Source organism: Pomacea canaliculata, linkage group LG7, assembly GCF_003073045.1.
Source record: "Pomacea canaliculata isolate SZHN2017 linkage group LG7, ASM307304v1, whole genome shotgun sequence".
Taxonomy (NCBI): domain Eukaryota; kingdom Metazoa; phylum Mollusca; class Gastropoda; order Architaenioglossa; family Ampullariidae; genus Pomacea; species Pomacea canaliculata.
Genome location: NC_037596.1, coordinates 11,877,002 through 11,899,778, shown reverse-complemented (window position 1 = coordinate 11,899,778; position 22,777 = coordinate 11,877,002). Strand labels below are relative to the sequence as shown.

Here is a 22,777-nt window from a genome sequence, read left to right as displayed (position 1 = left end):
CGCTATTTTCATCCTCAGGCGCCATGCTTGGACTTGTTTTTCTTTGTCTCTTCGAACGGTGTTTACATCAAAAGCCTTCAAATGCAGTCTCGAAATTTTCAAACAAAGACCTTGCATAATCAGGAGTACAATTCTGATGACTTTTCGACTCTTCATCTTCTCACTTTTTAATGATCTTATCTGTCTACTAAAGATTAAGTTGGTTGTAGAGCTGACTGTGGGATTGTTTATATTTTTTGTGTGCAGAGCTTTGATCCTATATCCGAGTGGATAAATGCGTTTTACACATCCAATCATACTTAGTAATTTTACAAGGGATAAACTAAGGGCGGAAAGCACGTAGCCACCTTCAAAATTCATTGATTTAAAAATGATTTTTTTTATCTTAGCATGAAGCAATAATATATGTGATGTTTATAAGTTTATAACAGCAGGTGGCTAATAGTTTTAGGAAAACCGAATTCTATATTCTGTCCTTACGATCAATCATTAAGACTGCAACATCTTGTAGATCGAAACCCATTTCTACTGGTTTGCTATATAAGATCGAAAAAAAAATTTATTCTATCTTTTAGGCTGGAGCTAGTGACCGGTGACCCAACGAAGCCAATGAAATTGCATTAGAAACTACCTAATTATAACACAACATAAATTAGAACAGCTCAGGGAAGAGTTAGGCAGTCAATGGTCACCCATGAACACATGGACGTCTAAGTGAACCACTAAAGTCCTAGCCCTGTGAAAACCAGACACGAGGACATTTTTTTCTATTTCTCATCTTATGACCCTTAATCAGTCTAAAGGTCTTGGGTAGATACTCTTGGTGTAACCAGACCCAAGTCCCTGCAGCTAATGAAGGATCAAGGACGTACAAATGAAACCTGTTATCGGGGTGAAATGGTTTCTGGTTTTTGTAAAGAAAATGAGGTAAGTAGTTACTAAGTAAGCTCGAATGCAAAAGTATATGCAAATATTTGCTTCACTCATGTTGGAAAAAAAACCTTTATAGTGACGCTTCTCAGTGCAAGTGCTATTATGGAAAAAAAAGTACTTAGTAGTTTTAAAAAGACGTTTCGAACAACGTGTGATAACCATTTTTCTGAATAGTTAATATGTGTTATAACAGCTGCTCTCAACCTTTTACTTGTGACGCCCCCCTGACGAACAAAGGTACGTCCGCGCGCCCCCCTTAGCCAGCAATGTAAGCTAATTTTACTAATACCGGTATAAGAAACTTTTTAAAAAATCACCACCTTCGCCCCCCCCCCTTGTAAGCACGCCGTAAGAACCGCTGTGTTAAAGTGTTAAGCTCTTTTTAAGATAATATCTGTCAATGTCGTCGTTGCGATTATCATCGTCGTTAGCGTCATCATCACCGCAAAATCAACCATATATAGTAGTTTAGTATAATTAATAATGGTTTAGACGTGTATTACAAATGGTTACATGTGGTAAATACGACTGCGTTACTTTTCGGCAAAAAAATGATTATTGAAATCAAGACACAAATTATATTGTAATATTTCAAGAGAGGGAAATGACTAACGTTTTTTTGCCTACCACTACTTTTAAATATTCTTACCGTATTTCTTCTTTTTGACCTTTTCAATGGCAACAGTACCAGCAACAGCGATCACAACAACAGCAGCCACAATACCGCACACCAGTTTGATGTTTATTGTTTTTCCTGAAGATCGCTCTGGCACTGAAACAACAAAAGAATTCTAGTTCCTGCTGTGCACAATTGGTTTTTTCGTGTATATTGTCATTAATAGCTTACCACGTAAGTTTTATTTACTATGCATACATCATACTATATTTGGCCAATGTAATTGTTTAAAAAAAAATAAGAAAACAGAAATAACTTCGGTTAATTTATAAGAATACTTTTTATAAAAATTTCACGATGTATATAAAAATAAAGCGTTTATCATATTTGAAAAGATGATGATGATGGATAAATATTATTATTTAGAAAATGCAAGTAGAGTACATTACTCAGATACTAAACTACGAACGGTTACTGGTAAATTGTGTTGGTTAGCACTTTAAGGAAAGGATGTCTGACGAATGATTTTAATAAATATTGTTTATATATATATTGTGGTTCTGGAATGCCATACATTGTATCATTTAAAAAAATGGACATTTCCTAACCCCACCCATCACAAGCGCACATTTTCGCCACTAATAAATGAGAAGTGAAATCCAGTTTTTGATAAGAATGTGTTCTTGACTGAACATATCAGTGCAGTCAAGAGTGTAACTCGCACGTATTATTTAATGTTGCATTTGGAATTTTTGTTTAGAGTATTGTTCAAGTACCATTTCTGGTATTGTTTATAGTTGCTAACTGTGCCTCTTAACCGCTCACATCACGATATTGCACGACAAAGCAAATATACAAGTTAAATTTTATTACTCATGTCTAAAATCTATTTCGTGAACTTGAACAACTGGCAAAAAATTATCCACTAAATAATTAGTATTTTTTAAAAATTGTAATTACTTGACTCATCTAAGACAATGAAAGTTGTGTTGGAAGAACCCCAGTCATTGCTTAGTGTCAATGTCCAGTTTCCACGGAAACTGTCTTTCTCGAGCTGAAGACTCAGGACGAGGTCAGGTGGATCCCCAGTAAGGGTGCAGTTCACTTCCCTCGTGTTGTTATGTTGTAAAGTGAGAGATGTCAGGAGACATCCATTGACTGCTGTGGTGTGGGCCTTGATACTAAACGTTACAGTGTCAACAGCAGGATTAACAATTTTCGTTGACTTGTCAACAAACTGAGGACGACCTGGGCAATTAAAAGAAGAAACGTTCTTAGAAGTTAGGTTATTCCGTATTTTAAACATAACGAAATGTATGCTAAAAGTATGAACCAATAAGGATCGTTTCATTCTAAAATGTATTTACGGTGTAAGATTTTTTCTAAATTCATTTTAACACTAAAATCTTTGATGCCAAATTCTTTTCAAATACCAAAGTCTAATAAAAACGTGTAGTTGTAAGTCTAATGTATTGAAAGTAATCTTTATATTATAAAAACACGTCTTTAAAAAATATTTTCGAGAAAAATGTCATTCATTGTCTAGGTGAGGATATTATTTTCCAATATAAATGATCTTCAAGCATATCTCTTAAATATTCTTTCCATGCATACTGATCGTATAAAATATGAGCTAGAAAATTTTGGTAATTATCACGCCACACTTGCACTAGGTGTGCATCCTTTCAAGAAATTTAAACAACGATCGTGTTACATAGGGCGCTCCCTGCACAAAGTGACAATATAAAGAATAAAGATAGTCAACAAAGAGCAACAAATATCAAATCAACAAATATCGAAACAGGCCACACTTCTATCGCAACGGTCACACCACACTATTGCAGCTCGTTAGCATGTTTTCTGTTTGCAAATCTTGTCAGCTCTTTGCCTCCTTGTATAAACACACTGCTTTGCTGAAGGTTTAGTCATTTTAAGCAAATCCTAAGTAGGGCTTATATCTACTCTGGATATCTCTTGTGTATAAACACTGTGGACATACTTTTAAAATCCCTTACAGTCCATTTTTTTTCTTTACATAACAGCCAACGGCCATACAATTTGCATTTTAAAGGAAGAAATTCACACAGTAATAAACACAGACATACAAAAAACTCTTACACACACAAAGGTATGCCCTCTTCAGAACCATGTCCACAAAGCCTTGTGCATAAGGTGGATCGCACACTCTTGATGCCCATATAAAGAAGCAATAAAAGTATCACATTAATGTGTAAGATACGTGTAGACATTAAGTTTGTTTACTTACACTTGACGAGTAGTGTCACAGACCTATTATGTTGCGACCCGTTGCCTTCACACCTGACTACTGGCCAGTCATCTTCACACCGGGCAGTAAGAGAGTAGCTAAGGTGTCCTTCAGAACTAGAGGAATTCAGCTTCGTTCCATGTTTATCCAGCAAATAAAAGAAACCTGCTGGATTGCCCTTCTCAAAGAAGCAGGCGACACTGACCACCTGGCCCTCATCGATGATGACATTATCGCCCCCGTCCACAGTCAGATTCGTGACATTGGGTGGATCTGCACACATACACACACGACAGAAAGGAAAAACTAACACAGTAATATATTGCATGCATTTATGCTATTCTCTCTATTTTAATGAATTTCAGATGTATAACAGCTGCACACAGCAGATACCCGTGGTAGTAAGAGAAAAGAGACAAAGAGAACACAAAAACTGCAATATATGCACCGTGTCACACCTATCGCAGTAAACGTCTACACACAGCAGACACTCACAGCACAAAGAAAGAACGGAGAAAGCTGCACTATAGAACTTGGTCACATCCATCATAGTATGGGCTGCAGACAACTAGCTTGTAAGAATGCATACTATCATGTTTTGACCACATTTATCTTTATTTGTTGTTGTATACTGACAAAGGGTAGTCTTAGTAAAATTGAAATTTTTGCTGAAATGGTTTAAGTTGTAACACTTTTTTTATGATAAAAATTATATGTTGGTGGTGATCTTTGGAATGTTGAGATTTAATTAAATGTGTGCCAATCCATTTTATGTCATTTTCAATATGTATAAATTTTGATTTTGAAAACTTGTTCTTTATCATTAACAATTTTTCCCCCAGAAAAAGGGGTGTTGCAGAAAACGTATTTTCTACTTTTAGTCATGTTTTTATAGAGTTTGGACCACCAACAGTGCACTGGTCAAGGTACCACCGCTCCTGTTAATGACCTGACGGAATAGTCAAGGTGGGGCCCATAAACCTGACCGTTGACTCGGGACACGGCAGGGAGTAAAGAGTTTTAGTAACTGTGACTTCCCTGACTCTGCCCGAGATCAAAGGGTGACAAGGGACATCCTACATGTAGAAAAAGGCAACTCATCCTCGGATAAATAGAAAGATGTGTGTTAGCGACTGGAAGTCAGTCTCGAGGAGATGTAAGAAAGTTGTTGTTTGCTGGACTCAGTGTATATATATGTAATTGACTGGATGCTTACGCCAACGCGAGGTTGGACCTATGGTATTGATGTCGTGAGAAAAGAACTGTGAGATTGTGAACTGGGAACTTGGAGCAATGTGTGAGGCGGGCGACATCGCAAAAAGATAAGTTGTAAAGTACCGAAATGTTCGGACTGAGATGTAAACTATTACTGTATATATGTATTGCTGTATTGTTAATTTCCTATAAATAGAGGATATTTTTTTAAGAATACTACATCCCCCCCCAAAAGAAAAACAAAATAAGCTCCTGACGAGGATAAAAACATGCAAGTTGAAGTGATACAAGTGCATGCCCAGCTTTAAAATTTAAAGCAGCAACGCACAATATGTAAAAGATTACAGCAGAAAGGAAGAACAGAAACTATTCATGAATGGAATGACCTCTCAGAGCATCGCAGAAGAAACTATGAAGTTAGTGTGATATCCTTAAATGAAAACAAATGGGGACAAATGTTTCAGCAGAGAATGACACGTTTCTTAGCCACATAGTTTCAAAAATATATTGTAATGTGACTGTAGCGACCTTTAAAGGTATTCTTATTATTTAGCTGCTTCGCACTTTTTAAAACTTTTTACAAAAAAAAGGAATTTTCGTACCGTTATTTCAGATTATTTTAGTAATAAATCTGTATGTGTCCCTGTCTTTGTGTGCGCTCGCGTGTTGTAGTTTCTATTATTTCTGTACAAAGATTAAAAGCAGCCACCCTAAGAGAATTTTACAGAACAACCATCTGTCCTCGTTAATATACAAAGTAGTACTTCAATTGATACTGAACATTACATGTTATAAATCACAAATATATAACCTACACCGATCACCATTATGTAAATAACATGTTAATAATACTCTTTTGTACATACTGAAAGCCGAACTAATGTTTAATAAATATTTTCAAGAAGGTAGTTTATTATTACTTACACAACACCTCAACACGTATCAGTCGAGTAGGTTTTGGTGCCTCGCCTCTGTCAGTAGAGAGGATAATCGCACTCAGTGACCTGGTGACGACCTGAGAGATGTAGATGTCTAAAGCCACCACAGAGCTGCTCACGTGTCGTTGTTCCCAGTAGCAGGTGACTCCTGTCCTCCCACTAAAGTCCTTCTTAAACTCGGTGCTAAAGTCTTTCTCGTAAATAAATATACATGGAGTTTTCAAAGAGTTTCCTTCACAAACCGTATATTGAGCATAAAACATGTCTGTAACATCAGGACTTGCCGTAACGTTGATGGTGTAGTTGATATTGATAGAACTGTATTCTTCTTTAATCAGGCTTTCGGTAAAGTTAGAAAATCCACCTGAAAAATATTTTTCATAAAAATGTAAAGATTCGAAATGAATATCTGTAATGTTTTAGTGAATTTAAAGGGATAAATGTTTTCAAGATTTTTATTTTAGTGTGCAATAGCCTAAGAATAGCAACAGTACGGACGACACAGGTTGACTAAAATTTTCCTTTAAAAATAACTGATATATGCATTTTACTATGATTGTATCCTTTTCCAATAATAAACAATGTGCCATTAAACAAAATCTCTTGTATTGTATGCCTATGAAGATACGTAATACAGACGCCTGTTGAATAGTCATAAAGAGTGACTACATTTAAGATAAAACTCTGAACACTCTACACAAAGTGATGACTTAACCGTTTGAGGACCAAGGAACATAACAATTTGTTCCATACTTTTAAATGGACCCCAAAAGTGATTGAAACAACTCAGAGCAATCAAATTTTATTGGGCATATGTGTCCCTACGGACCAGAAGAGAACTTTTATGCTGCTTCTTTATTCTTCTTTATTTTTACAATACATACAACAATAAATGCTGATTGAAACGAAGGACCCAATGCCTTTGAGATATTTTAAAAATCCTGAGATTTTTATGGTTTGATAGTTCTTGCTGTTTAGCAAAGTGAAACGTACCTGTGTTAGGAAACAGGGGGTTGTTGCCCCTGTCTGTTGTTAGAGATTATTGCCCTTACCAGTATATGAGTGTGTTTGCTGCGTGGTGGTTTCGCGTCAGAACCCGACGTCATATTATGACGTAATTTTAGATTGCACGGGGACTGACAATTATTGGGAAGACAGCAGACGACGGGGAGACGAGAGATAGGAAAGACAGGCGGGAAAGAGGTCTTGCTGTACGTGTACATGGACCGGTAATAAGTGAACTAAGCTGCTTGCCTAGTCAAGGAACTACTGAGGGACTCATTGGGAGTGAGGAATCCCAACGAAACCGCTGCAGGCGGCATTGAGAAGTGACGAGAGGCGGACGGAGTGTGTGGAGTGTTCGCTTTGGATCTTGTGTGTTGATCCCAGAGAATATAATCTTGGTCGTCAGCTAGGTGTCTGCCAAGACAGCACTTACCCCTATTAAGAACCGGAACGTATATGTGGTTTCCCTAAGAGTTTTGTTCGTGCACATCGGTCAAGTGATGCCAAGACTGCACTTTTAATTTCTGGACCAGGGAAAGGGAGAATTTTACCAGGACGTTTTACTTTTGGTTTCTCGGACGATAACTTCAGGCAGTGCGGTGTGAGTAACTAGGACTTTAACGAACTATTCGAAAAACAATCGTCAACTTTGATATACAGGCCGTGGCGTGAAAGACATTCAGACTGTATATATAGTTCGCAGTAACGCGTGTGTGTGCTTAATGTCGAGTTATATAAAATTTTTCGTTGCCTAGACAAATCTGTGTGATTTATGATTGGAAAAACACGTGTTGGGACGTGTGTATACAGTGAGTGCGAGTAGTGTGAAATTGTGAATTGAACGCGTCTCTGACAACCTGTTGAAGAAGGAGATTCATTTCAAAACTGATTCGCAAGAAATTCGTGCGTTCTTGGGAATAAAGTGTATAATGTAATAATATTTGATTCCATCCTTGAGAGACTACTGGTCCACTGAACCAAATCTTTAGGTGTTATACGCTGCCAATGTGATGCCTCAGAATCGCTTTGAAGTGATAAGGAATGCCTAACACTTTCCAAACAAATTCTGAAGAGCTGTTTTTGAAAAGAAATCCCGACACTTATAGGACTTTCGAATTCGGCCTCTGATCATCGATCTCGTGGATTACATATAAAGTTGATCGAAGGTCAAAGGTAAAGCACTACTTTCAAAAAGTTTTCGATTTGTTTGTACATAGCGGTGAAAAACACTCACTGTGTTTATACGCAGATGAACCAGGAATTCAATCCTGAATGCAAGAAGATATCCCAGTTTGAGTGCAGACAAATGATATCAAAAGCGCTCATTGGAAATTACACAAACAGGAAAAGAAATATTCCATCAGGACCTGTTCGAATCAGGGAAAGATCATGTCAACCCCCAAAAACTGGTCAAAGAAGAAAAACGTAAGCGTTGTGCTCAATGTCCAAAGGACAAAATTAAAAGCAGAACTGACAATATGTGTAACATTCTCTATAGGCCGGTATGCCGCGTTCACTTATGCTACACAACATCATGTAACTGCTTTGAGAAGTACCATTCATAAATTACATTCATAAAATATATATATTTGTTCTCATTACAGTATAATATCCCTTCTGATGTTGCATAACAACAGTATAATGCAGCGGTTCTCAACCTGTGGGGTGCGCCCCCCTGAAGGGGGGGGGGGTGCGACCTGCTTACAAGGGGGGCGCGAAGGTGGTCATTTTTTAAAAGTTTCTTATACCGGTATTAGTGAAATTAGCTTACATTGCTGGCTAAGGGAGGCGCGAAGGTGGTCATTTTTTAAAAGTTTCTTATACCGGTATTAGTGAAATTAGCTTACATTGCTGGCTAAGGGGGGCGCGCGTACGTACCTTTGTTCGCCAGGGGGGCGTCACAAGTAAAAGGTTGAGAACCGCTGGTATAATGCTTAATCACCATTTAAAAAAATTAAGCTATTGATGAAACCCATAACTGGCATTATTCACGATACGTTTTCCTTGCCGACCATAGGGACACATTAGTGCCACTTGGTATCTCGAAACCTATGTGAAATATCAGTTTCAAAAAATGTTTTGGATCTACATGTCATTTCAACCCTAAATCTGTCAAAATAACTAAAATTATATGGTCCGTAACTTAAAATAACATCAAAATTATCTTTCTTCTCGAAGTGTCATTTAATCTTATCATTTTAATCATTTCATTTTAAAATCAATTTTCGCATTATTTTTGCAAATGTTTCTGTCCTCGGTTCTTGAATTAAATCTGTTATTAGATTAAATGCTTTAATGATTGGCAAAACTTGTTATTAAAACTTAAAACTCATTATTAAAACTTGTAATTAAAATAAATCTGCCAAGAAAATTAAATTATCTTTGTGACTACTTACACGTCATCAAAAGCGCTCCTTTCATCAGCTTCAGAAGAATGACAAATGCACAGCAAACCTTCATAAACGTGCTCATTTTGAAGTTCTCACTATGGTCTAGTTGTTGTAAACCACTGGCAATGAAGTTATAACCGGAAAATTACCACAGGATGCCAAAGATCTCCCAAACATCCAGCGATCATCAGTTTCAGTTTCCATGTGCATTTTATTGCAGATTAACCACATTATGGTCAGTGTCGAATAAAGATCTCTCAGCTTAAAGTGGTCTGTGCCTGTACTTCTTTTATTCTGAGAATGTAAGAATACAGTTACAAAACAATCATGAGGAAGATAACATGTGATCTCTATGCTTCTTTGCACCGTTAGACACTCAATCTTTTGTTCTTGGTTTCTATGTTATTTGTTTCTATTTTATCTATGTGTTTTAGTATTATATTTGCTCTAGTTATAGGTGCTAGAATTTTTTTTTCTAGTAGTTAACAGATTATGTTGAGGGCCATTTTGTAAGTATCGAGTTTTAATTCTTTCCCAGTCAGTCATTTCAGATTATAATTGGTTTTCATTATTATTATTTATAGTGAGATGAAACACCTTCATGTCAGGATTATATTTGTTTCGAGTTTTCTATACATGCTTACCTATAATGTATAAATATAAAAGTAGTGTTTCTTTTTGGTTTGTGAAGATCTTGCAACTTTCAGATGAAAGTAATTTTTTTTTCTCGGCACTATTTCGTTCAGTACAGCCGGTAAATTTCAAGTTATCTTAGTCCTCTCTCAGATTTTCTATCACATAGTTTGACAAGTCATATTATCAATGCTAAGAGAAACAGTAAGATAGAAAGATGTCAGAACGGAACCGTATTCGTGTTATTAGAGGGTAAAGCGTGTGCTAATATTTGAGAGATCAATTAATGAGAGATAAAAATAAAATTGTTTTATTGGAAATTTAAAGGTGATTAGGAACCTATTGTTCGTTAAATTTAGCAGTTATTTATAATAAAAAGTATGTGTAAAAATAAAGGTGTGGTAGAATCACTCTCACGAAGGAATATGCTCTCAGTGCTGTGCATATGTTTATTTCTGACAATATATATATATGTGAGTTTAATCAGTTCTTTCGAGATACTTTTTCAAACTGTATTTCTCTTGTACAGAAGAAAAGGTTATTTTATGTTTCACAAAGATTTATTTTATTGCAGTTTATGCTAGTATACACGTAGTGTAAAGATAAATAATACATGAAGCATTACAACTTTGTGGTATGCTTTTCAATATAAATAGTATTACGGAAGACGAATTATTTAGAAGGCCAATCTCGTATTTTATCGCATGCTCGATCATTAGTCTGCTCTTTCTATGAAAGATAAATTTTCTATCAAATAAAGGTTCGCTGCTTATGGGAATTACCGATTAAATAGAACAGACGTTTACAGTGTACGAACTAGTCACATCGTAATAGGCTTTATTTTATAGACTGGAAGATGGCGATACAAACGCTAACTGATACAAGCTTTTAAGGACAGTATCACATTCATAAATGCATATAATTATTTTTTTTATTTTAGTATGTTATTATTTCATAGTAGAACTATTATATTAGTTCTGCTCTTCTTGTAGAAGAGACCCTTTCTATTGATTAAAGGTTTACTAATAACGGGAATTACTCATTAAATGAAATGGACGCTTAGGATGCACCGACTATCCAGATGGGCCTAGGCTTTATTTTATAGAATACAAGATGAGGATGCAAAAGGTAACTTACAAGCATTTCAGGACACTTTCTCATATTTCTAGTGTGTAATTTTTTAGTAATGTCAATATTACACTTTGTATATACAGTGGAACCTCGGTTAACGAACTTAATCCGTTCTGGAAAGCTGTTCGTTATCCGAAACAATTTTTTCCATAAGAAATAAAGGAAATAGATTTAATTGGTTCCCGGCCCCTGTTGACTCGCTAATATTTGAAAGTTACAGGCTATATAGGTATATGTTTTAATGAGAACAGTTATAATGCAATATAACTGGAGTTAAATAAACATAAAAACATTAAAGAATGCATTTAAACAAAAGAAAAATTGCCGTTTTGACGGCGTGGGTGGATGGAGGTGTGGGGAGGAAGGGGTGGAATTACTGCTTGGATTCCCCCTCCATGAGCACACGTGACATTATAAAATCGGGGGTGACTTCCCTTTTCTGTAGCTTTGAGGTTAAAGGACAAAACTTGTCCAGTGTCTGTTCCTTCTGCCTTTTTTGTAAAACACTTCGGTAATACATTACATATCCGACAGACGCATGCCACCTTCATACTTTGAAATCATTTTCTTTTTCAATTCATTTGTTGGCCGCTTCCTTGTCATTACCTCACTACTATTAATTGGTCTTAATCTTCTTTGGAGCCATTATTGAGGATTGTCTTATTAAAATAAAGCACAACAATCACTAAATAAGAAGAATGTGCACAGATAAGGAACGACCGATCGTAACTGTGTCTCGAGCACAAATGATGACATGCTAGTCGGTCACGTGTGGTTCACGTGGCTGTTCGTTATCCGAAATTTTGTTCGCTATCCGAGACAAATTTTTAACGAAATTTTTGTTCGTTAACCGAAATATTCGCTATACGAGGCGTTCGCTAACCGAGGTTCCACTGTAGTTAAATCTTTCCATTTGCTATAATTGTAGTCGTTTCAGTAATTTGTAGTGAAATTCATGTTTTGAGCTAAATATAATTCATAGCTCATGACTCTTACTCTCACACTGTCTTTTTATTTGTTTTCCCCATATTGTTGTCGCCATCAAAAGTCAGTCAAACAAATGTAATACATGTATGTACTTCAGTAATGACACAAGGTGTGTTGTCACTAAAAATCTTAATATTATTTAAATAACTTCTTTTTGGTATTATAATTTTGATATACTTGTAAAACCTTATTAATGTTATCTGCACAAAGATAGGATGTTAACATTTATGATATGACCCATTTACTTATCTGCGCTACAAACATGTGCGTCATGTTCACAGTAATTTAATATTTCATGTTAACATTTACTCGGTGTTTGATCACTGACACGATTCGATTAAACAATTTTTTGTTGTTAGATTTGTTAGACTTTTACAACATTAATTTGAGGTTCTCTTTATCTTTTTAGCTTTGACTATCTCTTTCTCTCTTACCATCAGGAATGCTACTGAATAAATTTAACGCAACAACAGACTTTAAACAGTTATCAGCTGTTGTGAACAGAGAAGACCTCCAACGCTGACACGTGACTAACCCTATCCCTGCCTATAAGCTGGATGGTAAGAAAACAACTCATTTAACCGTTCTAGTTCAGTACATCCCGCTGGCTATGTATGACAAGCTCTGTGTCCAGCCGTCAGATGGACACTTCACGTCAGACTCTCTGCCACAGACACTTTTACACCTGCATTTGTGTCAGCTGTTTACACGTGGCTGGATCTAGCCATTTAAGCCCGTTTACTTTTTTTAAATGTCATTAAAAAGCCTAAACACAAGACCTTATTTGTTACTTAAGGTTTCTTTTGCTGTCGAAAATTTTAGTGTCCCACTTATAAGTTACTACATGACAGTCCTTAATAATGGTAGCCCATCAAAAGTAACCAGTATTAGTGTAGTAGTAGTAATACGGCGACTGATACATTGATGACTTGCTCTCCTCTAAACATGTTTTAATGATGCCATGTCAACAGCATTTCACATGATGAACCCTTTGAACTCTTCTTAATGAGTGTCTGCAACTCTTTGTCGGTTTCGGAAATGTTATTTTAAAAAAGTCTTGTGAAGGATACAAACAGTCGTTAACAATAGCGAAAGAAACAGTGTTTATTCTTTCATATCAATTGACTGGTATCAGCTATGGCGGTTAGCCTGTATTGGTCGTCGAGAGGAACAAATTGACTGATGCAGTAGTTGACAAAGCCCATCACTTGCGTGATGGCGAATAGGATTGTATGCAATAACCAGGTAATTCCTTCACATTTACAAGCCAGTTTTTGCATCCACCTCACTAAACGGAAGTATTAACTGTCGGGTGCGGTCACATGGTCGAACCAAAACAACCGACACTATTTCACGGATGCAACTAGAGACTCCTGCTGCTTTGTTGGTACAAGTATGGTGGCCACAATTAGTACAAAGTCGTTAGTCTTACTTTCTCTGTAAGGGATTCATTTCAGTCCCCTTAGGCACTTGCTCAGATGCCATAAAGTATTTAAAGTGAATTTGTTTCGTTTTGTTTGGTGAGTAGTTTCAACGTTATTATCCTGGAGTTCTTGGCCCAGGAGACTTGAGGTCGCTCGTCCCCAAGAGACAGCGCTAGTTAGAACAACGTCCAACCCCAATAGTACGCGTTTGAGATACAAGAAGGTTGAAGTCGCTCATCCCCAGACACACCGACATTCCTACAGCACTGATATGTTAAAGCTTATAAATGGCACAGGAGCTAGGAAGGGAAATAATCAAAACCGTATGTTTCAGTTCGGCATCTCTTTGTCTCCCCTCTCACTAGCATTTATACCTGGCACCCAGGAATGATTGTTTCCTCCATCCAGAGTTATTTATTTTTGGACAGACGTGTTACTAACTCTGAGTTTTCATTTATGGTCTTGCTGTATTTTGCTCCCAGTGTTTCCCAAGGTCAAATGTGAGACATTCCTGGCATCAAACCTGTCTACCCAGAGCGCAGTTGGCATCGTTACCTGACAGGTCAAAACTCAGGTGGTTCATCACTGGCTGAAGCTTCACTCGACTGTCTTGTGATTAGTTGTCCGTTCTCAGGCAGATTGCATCCTTTGTATATACAGGTGAGCCTTTCTTCGCTTTCTTTGTGATTATGATATTCGACATGACCATTGCTATTTATACATGTTTATTACATATCAGAAATCCCTAAGTCCCCCTTTGCCTAAACATACGCCACTAATTACCCATCAACGGTGAGGTGAGTCCACATTTGCTTGTTGTTAAAAATTAAGCATTAGTGTTTAAGTAAATTTATATAAAATTCTCCGCTTAATGTGTGACTTTAGTAAGACCATTTCTTCGCATAAAAAGACAAATTTACCTTTTAACATCAAACTGATCCCCTGAAAGTACTATTTTATATTATCTGAACACTATTATTATTGCGATAAATTTAAAAGCCAATTGACAAGTAACATTGAATATTGACTTTTTGTGTTTGTGTATATGGCAGGTATTCCCACAATGAGCTGTAAAATACAATGCACTTTTCCCACGGCTCCTAATGATACAGGATCTTTTTCTTTGTACCAGTATTCTACCCAAAGTAAGGAATGGTAGAGCCTTGTGTCTCACTTACCATCTATCCGATCTTCATCCATGCATATTAAAATACAAAGATAAACATCTTTTAGTTAGATTAGCCCTTCGGATTTTCGCCAATAGCTGTAAAAAATTCTCTTAAACAAAACAGGGAAATAATCATATACTTATAGAAAGCAGATCTAGGGAGTAAAACGACTGCTTACTTCTTGCTTTTAATTAATGATCAGCTTAACATTAAAGTGTGAAGCCGTTCTTCGTTGCCTGCTTCGTGTGCGACCTCAACATCTTTATCTAGTATGTGCGAGTCCAAGACCCCACATTCCTTAGGTTAAAATCAGTATGACTATTTAACTTTAGAGAAATAAAGTGAAATCATTTGAAGCATCAGTTGGACCGTCGGGCATAGCGTGGGTTGGATTCGAGGACATGACATAGCACGTTAATTGCTAGCGAGAGCTGTGACTTTACAGGACCTGTTATTACAAATGCAAATCGACAACAGTAAAACTAAAACATAAATTGTATTTTAAATAGTAAAATTTATAGGGTATAATTATATTGCCCACCAGTATCTTATGTAGAACTCAGACATCCCGGGAAGGTCTCATACACCTCAGTGAAAAGTCTTTATTGGAAAGTCTCAAAGTGAAGTGTGTGCTATAAATTTTATATTTTTTTCTTCTACTTGATAAACAATCTACTAGATTTTTTAAATTAATCGTAAACAATCTGAAACAAATTTTATTTACATTTTAATTTTCAACTTCTTCCGCAGAACTAGTGGTTGCCTGTGCGTACAATGAAAAACCTCGATGCTCTAAAAAAACTGGCTTCAATATCACGCATAACGGTTTTAACGATGTCACCATCACAGTTCCTGACACATTTGCAGGGGAAGGTTCATTTGAATGTCAGAAAGGAGACACTGACATCATTAAAAATTGCCCATACCCCCCTCCAGGTAAGATCTTCTTAATTTGTAAAATATGATTTTGTAACCAAATAAAAAAAAGTTTAAAGTTTCTGGCTAGCTAATATAATATATATCTATCAACAGTTTGGTTTGTAACAAAAATAAGTACTAAACTTTAATTATTTGATGTGAGAGAATTCAATACAGACCAAAACCTTTTCATAAGGTTAAAACAATTTTGCAGGTAATTCGTGGAATTTTGCAGATTAGATACGGTCAGCTTGCATGTACTTTAAAATCGTAATACTTAGCACACAAAAACCATAAAATAGAAAGAGATTTGATTTAAACAACGAACAATACAAATATACCCTTATAAATTTCTGCGAAAAAACATGATGTTTTAATGTCAATGTAATCCTCCACGACGAAATGAGTCTTAAGTCGTAAATTTGAGAGTTGCCAAATTGCATATTTAAAAAAAAACAGGTTTTGAACTTTCTTTTGATACTAACATTGTTCTTCTAGTCCTAACACTGGGTGAGTTAGAAACGTTTGAAATGTGACAGTACGGTGGCGGCCATTGTGAGAAAAGCGGGTTCAAAGATTAGCGTCAAGATGGCCGACGGGTCTGTTTGATCCTAAACTTTTGAAGACAAATCTTTTGATCGGTTAATATTTGAACCGTTCTTGAAAGAAGCTGAGCATACAGACTGTGGTGTGAAAAAGATTTTCATCTCCTCCCGAAATTCGGGCCACGCCATGTTTGAAATGTGTACAGAAACTTTTTTTTTTCAAAACTCTATACCTAATTTTGGTTGGATTATCATAAAAGTGAGTTCTCAAGCAAGATTCAGGTAATACTTATCCATTTCTACACATTTTGATCTGTCGTTTTTAATTCAAAGTGTTCTTTTGTCTTGTTTACTTATTTTTAATAACTTTTTGAAAAAGGGGTAAATTCTTGCATACAAGGGGGTCTGACCGCCTTTAGCCTCTAGGTAAGATTGAGCTGAGACGTTCTGAAAAAGAAAGAAAAATTCCTCAAGCTGAAGCTCGATGACCCACCAAGAACAACAGAGATTGATAAATAATAGTGGCAACGAAAATACAGTTTTATATAGAATTCAATATAAACAGGAAAGCAGATCGAATTATAATATCATGGAAAAAAATGCGCAAGAAAGAGAGAGAGAGAAGAAGATCTCTTAAAGAGCATTAGGTCGATGTTCTGCTTACGGGCGCATAGCTACTTCACTACATGTTCAAGTGAGGACCAATCACGTCTGTTCTCCGATAGCAAAAACATTAACTATGCGAATACAAAGCACAGAAGAAACACATGTAATTTGTTTCAGCTTTTTACCATTGTATTGAAAACAGTTTTCACTTTAAGCTTGAAAACCAAATCTAAGTATTATGTACTGTTTTTTTTAAAGAAATCTCCAGTTATATTAGCAGCACCAAATCTGGAATTGGTCCTGGAACGACTACTAAAGGTAGGTGAAAATTACTTATTAATATTAATTTCTTATTTCTCTTTATGGTTTAGCCAACAGAGACAAGACAACGAAGTTCTTTCTTTAAAGCATGACTTTTGAAGGCTTTTTAAACATTCTAGCTCTGCTTACACCTTCTTGCTCTTTTTAAAGAAATATTTCTTTTACTGCTAAAAAATGTACAAATAAAACGATTAAGCAGCAGTCGCCATTAACGAGACAGATGACATTACAAACTTTATATGATTATGCGTATTAGACAAAGTGTATTCATCTGTATCTGTTGTATGCCCTGCTGTGTCATATAACCATCTTCAGACTTTGTCTCTTCACTGGACTGTGACTTTGTCTTCCTATGTAGTGCACAATGCTTGTCTTTCTAACGGGGAGGCGAGGTGTACAAGTAGACTGTTATTATTGTACAACGCTGCTGATGATGGAGGAACGCGCTATATAAATGCGCTTATTGTTGTTATTATTTTCTATCAACATACTAAGTACATATATTAGTGTGAGCAAAGGGGCAAGTTCAAAATCACCTTTTCATTAAAACCTGTTAACTACTGTGTAAAACATTATCATAGACAGACGTAACGTATTGTAGAATCGAAGCAGAATTGTTATTATGACAATTTATCTGGCAAACTAGAAACACGTTTTATTGTCCTTTTTCCTCTTGTTCCTTATCCTATGCCCAACACTTTCTTTTACGTAGTTCCGCGTCTTTGTGTGTATGTGTGGTTAAAATGCGACTTAAAGTCATGTGTGAACACTGGAAAAATTCATGTTGTAGTATTGAATATTTTATTTTTATTTATGAAAACACATCCCAATAATATTTACATCTGTTTCTTTAAATGATATTAAAATTTAAGTCCTTTAGCACTAAACAAGTGAGCGCACGCACGCACATACATACACATACAAGCACACAAGTGTCCACACACACAAATAAACATGCAATTATTGACACGTTTTTATAGAATGCAGGCAGGTGATCGTCAGTAGTCAATATGTTGACGTGTTCCTGTGGAGACGCATGTGATACACCTCAAACTGACATTGATGAACATTGTTTTCTTTTGCATTTGATAGGGCAGCGGGTATTGAAGTGCACAGTATAAAACTTGCTGATGTTGGTTATGTTTAAGTTATATCCTTCATTGAGTGAAATGTCTAAAACTTGTATTCTTACCAGCCTTGCGATGTTGTCCATCTCCCCACTTTTTTAATCTGTCTTCATTCATTGAGAATAAAATAGATGATAACTAATGATAGTAGCTAGAACTGACATCGACAGGAAGCTGAGTCGTTAAATGTGATTGAAATAGTGTAGTTATTACAATGTAATAAATGCATGTCTTACCTTCCTGCATTAAGTAAAAAAAAATATTAACGGTCGCTAGCGCGTGCAGTATTATTAGTAATTACATAAAAGGAGAGAGGCAATGAAAGATGGAGATGTGAGTGGCTGTAGTTACAAAGAAAATAGTAAAGCCTAGAACTCGAGGAACCCTAACTAGCTTTTCTCACTAAAACTATGTGAATACTTATAGATATTTAAGCTTGTGATTGTTACTTTGTGCAGTTATTGATCATTTTATATACTCTTCCGTAAATTAATATGTTGTATGCCATTTGAGACATAGAAGAAAATAAAAAGTAGATGGACAGCTTAAAAGCTGTACTCTTTCTCATGGGCATGAAAGTATTAGAGCAGTTATAAAAATATTTGTGCTAAACCAATCTTTCGGTTAAGTAAAAAGCAATCTATTGCTTTATTTATTTATGTATTATGAGTGTTGTCATTTGGTTTTTTTTAAATAAAAAGACATTGGGACTAATTTAACACTGCACGTTTCAATCTATCACATTTGTTTCTATTTTTAGGTATTCGCTCCTCTTTAACCACTGAACAGTTCCGAAATGAAGGCAAGTAGAATAAATTTAGAATAAATTTAGAAACTGCTTGCAATACTATTGTGACATTTATTGTTTATGACCTTGTGTTGAATCGCTTTTTGAAATGATTGTCAGCATAGTGATAAACAGCACATTACGAGATAAAACTAGGGGAGATAATAAACTAAATGTCTGTTATTTAGAGGCCTTTTTATTCCAGAAGTCCTTGAGAAAATCTTTTTGTCTCTTTGTTTTGTTTTTGTTTTGTTTTTGTGTGCGTGGTATTTTCTTTAGGAACTGCAACTGCTATTATATGTGTTTCTGTTTTCTAAGGAATCAATCCTTCAGTTCCTGTTGCTACAATTGTAGTACCAATCGTCGCCATTTTGCTTATCATCATCATTGGCTTAGTGTGGCTCAGGAAACGCAGATCTGAGGGTACGACTGTATTTTCCACACTTGATTAGCTTATGAAATCACAGTTTAAAGGAAAGCACGAGTGGAACTTTGGTTTCTTTATAACTTGGTTAATTTCATTTTAAAATAATAGTTTCCCAAACATAAGTATATAATTATGCATAATTTTCAAGATCTGTCTTTAAAAATCCGCATTCTCACCTGTAACTACGAAAGCAAAAGAAATACCCGCTAGGCGGTAGAGTTCAGTTGCATACAGGTGAGTCAGTGAAGCAAATGTGTGCATTTCTTCTAGTCAGATAAACATCTCTGAGGCTGTCATGCTCAAGAAGCGATTTTTCCCTTCTTTTGCCCAGAAAAGAAATCAAGGTCTGATTAAGAAAAAATTAATAATATACTTCTCGGGGCTTTTCGTCCTAAAATAACAACATCCATGGAATATGTTTTTAAAATACTTTATCGTCTGTTTCCAGAGATTTTCGCTTCCGACCACCGTTAACCCTTGATATGATCCAAAACGATGCTTATATAACTTCTTATTTGAAATAAAATTAAAATAAAAGATAAGAAAAAAAGAAGAAAAAAGCAGACACCTTTCGAAAACTTAGGCAAGCAAATCATGCTGTATATACTGTATAGTCTTTAAGCAGTCCCACTTCAGTAACTATTGCAGGTATTGTATTTTAAAACAAAAGTTGAAATAAATTTGTTTCAGATCATAAAGGTTCCAAGCGATCTTCAATGTAAGTTATATGCTTTGTTTAACTATTTGACATATCCACAATAAAAATTAGATTTTACTTTCACTCTATACTAGCATGCCACTCAGTTGTTAAGCCTGTGTATCGAACAGTTCTTCCTGAGAGGTCTTAAGAATCAACTTGACTGCAATAGTATTTTATTTTTACCAAAAAAAAAAACCACCAAACTTACAGTAAATGGTACAAAGACGACATTAAGAAAAGTGCTATATGTTAGCAAATAATTCCAATCAAAGGCTGAAGTAACAGAGCAAGTTTTAAAGGATTGAGAAGAATATTCGCAGCTGCTTATTTCCATATACACGTGCTATACCTATACCATGAGACAGTACTCTGTACATTCATTTATTCATTCTAAAGCACATAAATCATAAAATATCATTTTTCACTACCGCTGAAACATGTACAGTAACCATACATTTTCCTTTTTTAGATACAAAGGCTGTCCATCAGTAATGTTGGAATCCGGGATACCCTTTCTTGAAAAAGAAAACACAGGCAACCATGTGGAACAAACGCAGAGTGGCCGTGCATCGGTTAACTACATGGACGCCATTATGCGAGTAAATAACCCGACCAAACGGTATGAATAAAACACTACAAAAATAGTTTGATGCATATGATGAAGAATTTGGAGAATTTGAAGAACGAACTAAAGGGTTACATACTTTGTTGTAAATTGTCCATAACGACAAACTGTAGAGATATACCTTTATACACTATCGGTGTGCATCCTTGCGTGCGTGAGCGTGTTTGCATACGTGTATTAGAATATCTGAATGAAGGCATGCACGCCTTTTGAGAAAAAATATTCCTTAAAATAACTATATTTTTTCTGGTGACTAAGAGATGAGAATATAAAACTTGCACTCTTATAGAGCATCGCACCAACGACGATCTCGGTTGCCAGCAATCAGACAAATACATTATAAATAATTGTTTGCATTTAAACAGCTTGCTAAGTTAGTGGTGTAGACCATCAAAACAAGGAGACAGTTATCCAATTTTTTTCTCTTTCTTCTCAGCACTTATCAGTCATCAAACTAAGCTCATTTTTCGTACGCACACTCCACCTGTAATGTTTGCCTCCAAATCTTGTTTTCTTTCTAACCCATAAGATCTGTTGATTTTATTTGTTATAGGGATAACGTACTGACCATCAATAAACAGACGGGACACGTCACCAAGGAGCACACATCTACTGACAACCACATCAGTGGCGGTTCTTCTGGGTTAAAAACGACGGAGTCTTCATTCAGCAAGACATCTTCATCAGGGAGTGATAGATCAGACACGCTTCTTCTTTCAACTAAATTCAACTGTTGATCAGAGTTTATTCCATAAGTAAATATTTGAAATCTTTATTTTTAGCAGGAGAAGAACGATTGTAATGATTGTTTATCTGCCGCATGTACCTAAACCTGACTTTATCGCCATGTGTGTGTACAGGAGATATTTCAGAAAAAGACTTCGTAAGGTGTCTCCCATGCAATCTCCCATACAGACTTTTGACCAGAGGTAGGAGAGGGCAATATATAAGTGACACTGGTGAGGAGGTTAATCTGTAAAAACGTCTGAATCGTCTGGTTTTCTGTGTGCTGCTGATAAGAGAGCGAATAATGTCTCTGGGATAAGAATATCTCATGTCTTCTGGGTCAAGTATGTTCGTATTATTGTCATGGTAAAATATACAAAGGTACATCCTTTGAAAAGCCTTTATAAAAGATTTAGAATGTTGCATCACATCTTATGTGTACTAGGCATTCGCTGGAATCCGTGGATAGACTTCGTGTTCTCCATTCTGACATCCAACTGGTGCATCCTTTGTTTATAAAAATACTAGGCCTTCGACTGATTTAGCCCATTACTATTAAGTTTGTCTACTTTTGTCTTACTCCGATTGTTTTTCATATGGTTTTGCACGTGACAGTGATATCAAGATGGTGACATCACATTCTGAATGAAAGGCGAATTTGGTTGATAAACAGTAGGTACAGCAGAATTATGCCGTGCAAGAAGATGAAGATAAACTGAGGACTGGTACATTTTGTAGATATGAACAACATTGTTTAATCTTTTAAAATGTTTGACATAATTACAATTTTTTTTATTAAACAATACATATACAAAACATAACAAAAACTACCGCACACATCAATTTACATAAATAGATCAACAAACATATCTCTGACAATCTACACAAATATTTCCTCCATCTCATCATGCCCTACCCTATGAAAGGACCAGCTGACGCTAGTAACAGCATAGGTTGTAGTGGTTTGTCTTTAACTTTTAGTTGATACCCATAGCTTTCAACATACATCAATACACATATTTCAGGCTGTTCGCACATTTCAACTGTACACTGAACTTATACTTATCTATAAACTTATGACATTAGCTACATCTGAGGAATAGCTCACCCATATATTATCTTCACATATACAAATACCAAATCGGGGGAGGAAAACATTTCTATTCACAAACATTTTCAAGTAGGTATCCAGGTACAGTGGAACCTCGGTTAGCGAACGCCTCGGATAGCGAATTTTTCGGTTAACGAACAAAAATTTCGCTAAAAATTTGTCTCGGATAGCGAACAA

The 22,777-nt window shown here is 35.9% G+C and overlaps 2 protein-coding genes across 4 annotated transcripts in view; one reads left to right on the top strand and one right to left on the bottom strand.

Annotated features, from left to right (window-relative positions):
* LOC112567776 overlaps window positions 1-11,284 on the bottom strand; it is a 17,601-nt gene extending 6,317 nt beyond the window's left edge. Inside the window, exons 1-7 of one of the 3 annotated variants that reach the window (XM_025244596.1) lie at window positions 11,134-11,283; window positions 9,370-9,657; window positions 8,208-8,340; window positions 5,955-6,332; window positions 3,816-4,088; window positions 2,510-2,797; window positions 1,583-1,705 (exon numbers count right to left, since the gene is read on the bottom strand). In XM_025244596.1, coding sequence (XP_025100381.1) covers window positions 1,583-1,705; window positions 2,510-2,797; window positions 3,816-4,088; window positions 5,955-6,231 — 961 coding nt within the window. In that variant the 5' untranslated portion in view covers window positions 6,232-6,332; window positions 8,208-8,340; window positions 9,370-9,657; window positions 11,134-11,283. Of the gene's footprint in view, window positions 1-1,582; window positions 1,706-2,509; window positions 2,798-3,815; window positions 4,089-5,954; window positions 6,333-8,207; window positions 8,341-9,369; window positions 10,691-11,133 lie in introns of those variants that run through there. The other 2 variants (XM_025244594.1, XM_025244595.1) reach the window with 2 other exon arrangements.
* LOC112567778 lies at window positions 11,046-22,777 on the top strand. The gene is made up of 11 exons (XM_025244599.1): window positions 11,046-11,124; window positions 12,555-12,674; window positions 14,021-14,198; window positions 14,591-14,683; window positions 15,458-15,643; window positions 17,035-17,094; window positions 18,985-19,026; window positions 19,330-19,434; window positions 20,129-20,156; window positions 20,608-20,757; window positions 21,317-22,777. Exons 4-11 carry the CDS (start codon window positions 14,602-14,604, stop codon window positions 21,498-21,500), a joined length of 837 nt encoding a protein of 278 aa, XP_025100384.1. The 5' UTR covers window positions 11,046-11,124; window positions 12,555-12,674; window positions 14,021-14,198; window positions 14,591-14,601; the 3' UTR covers window positions 21,501-22,777.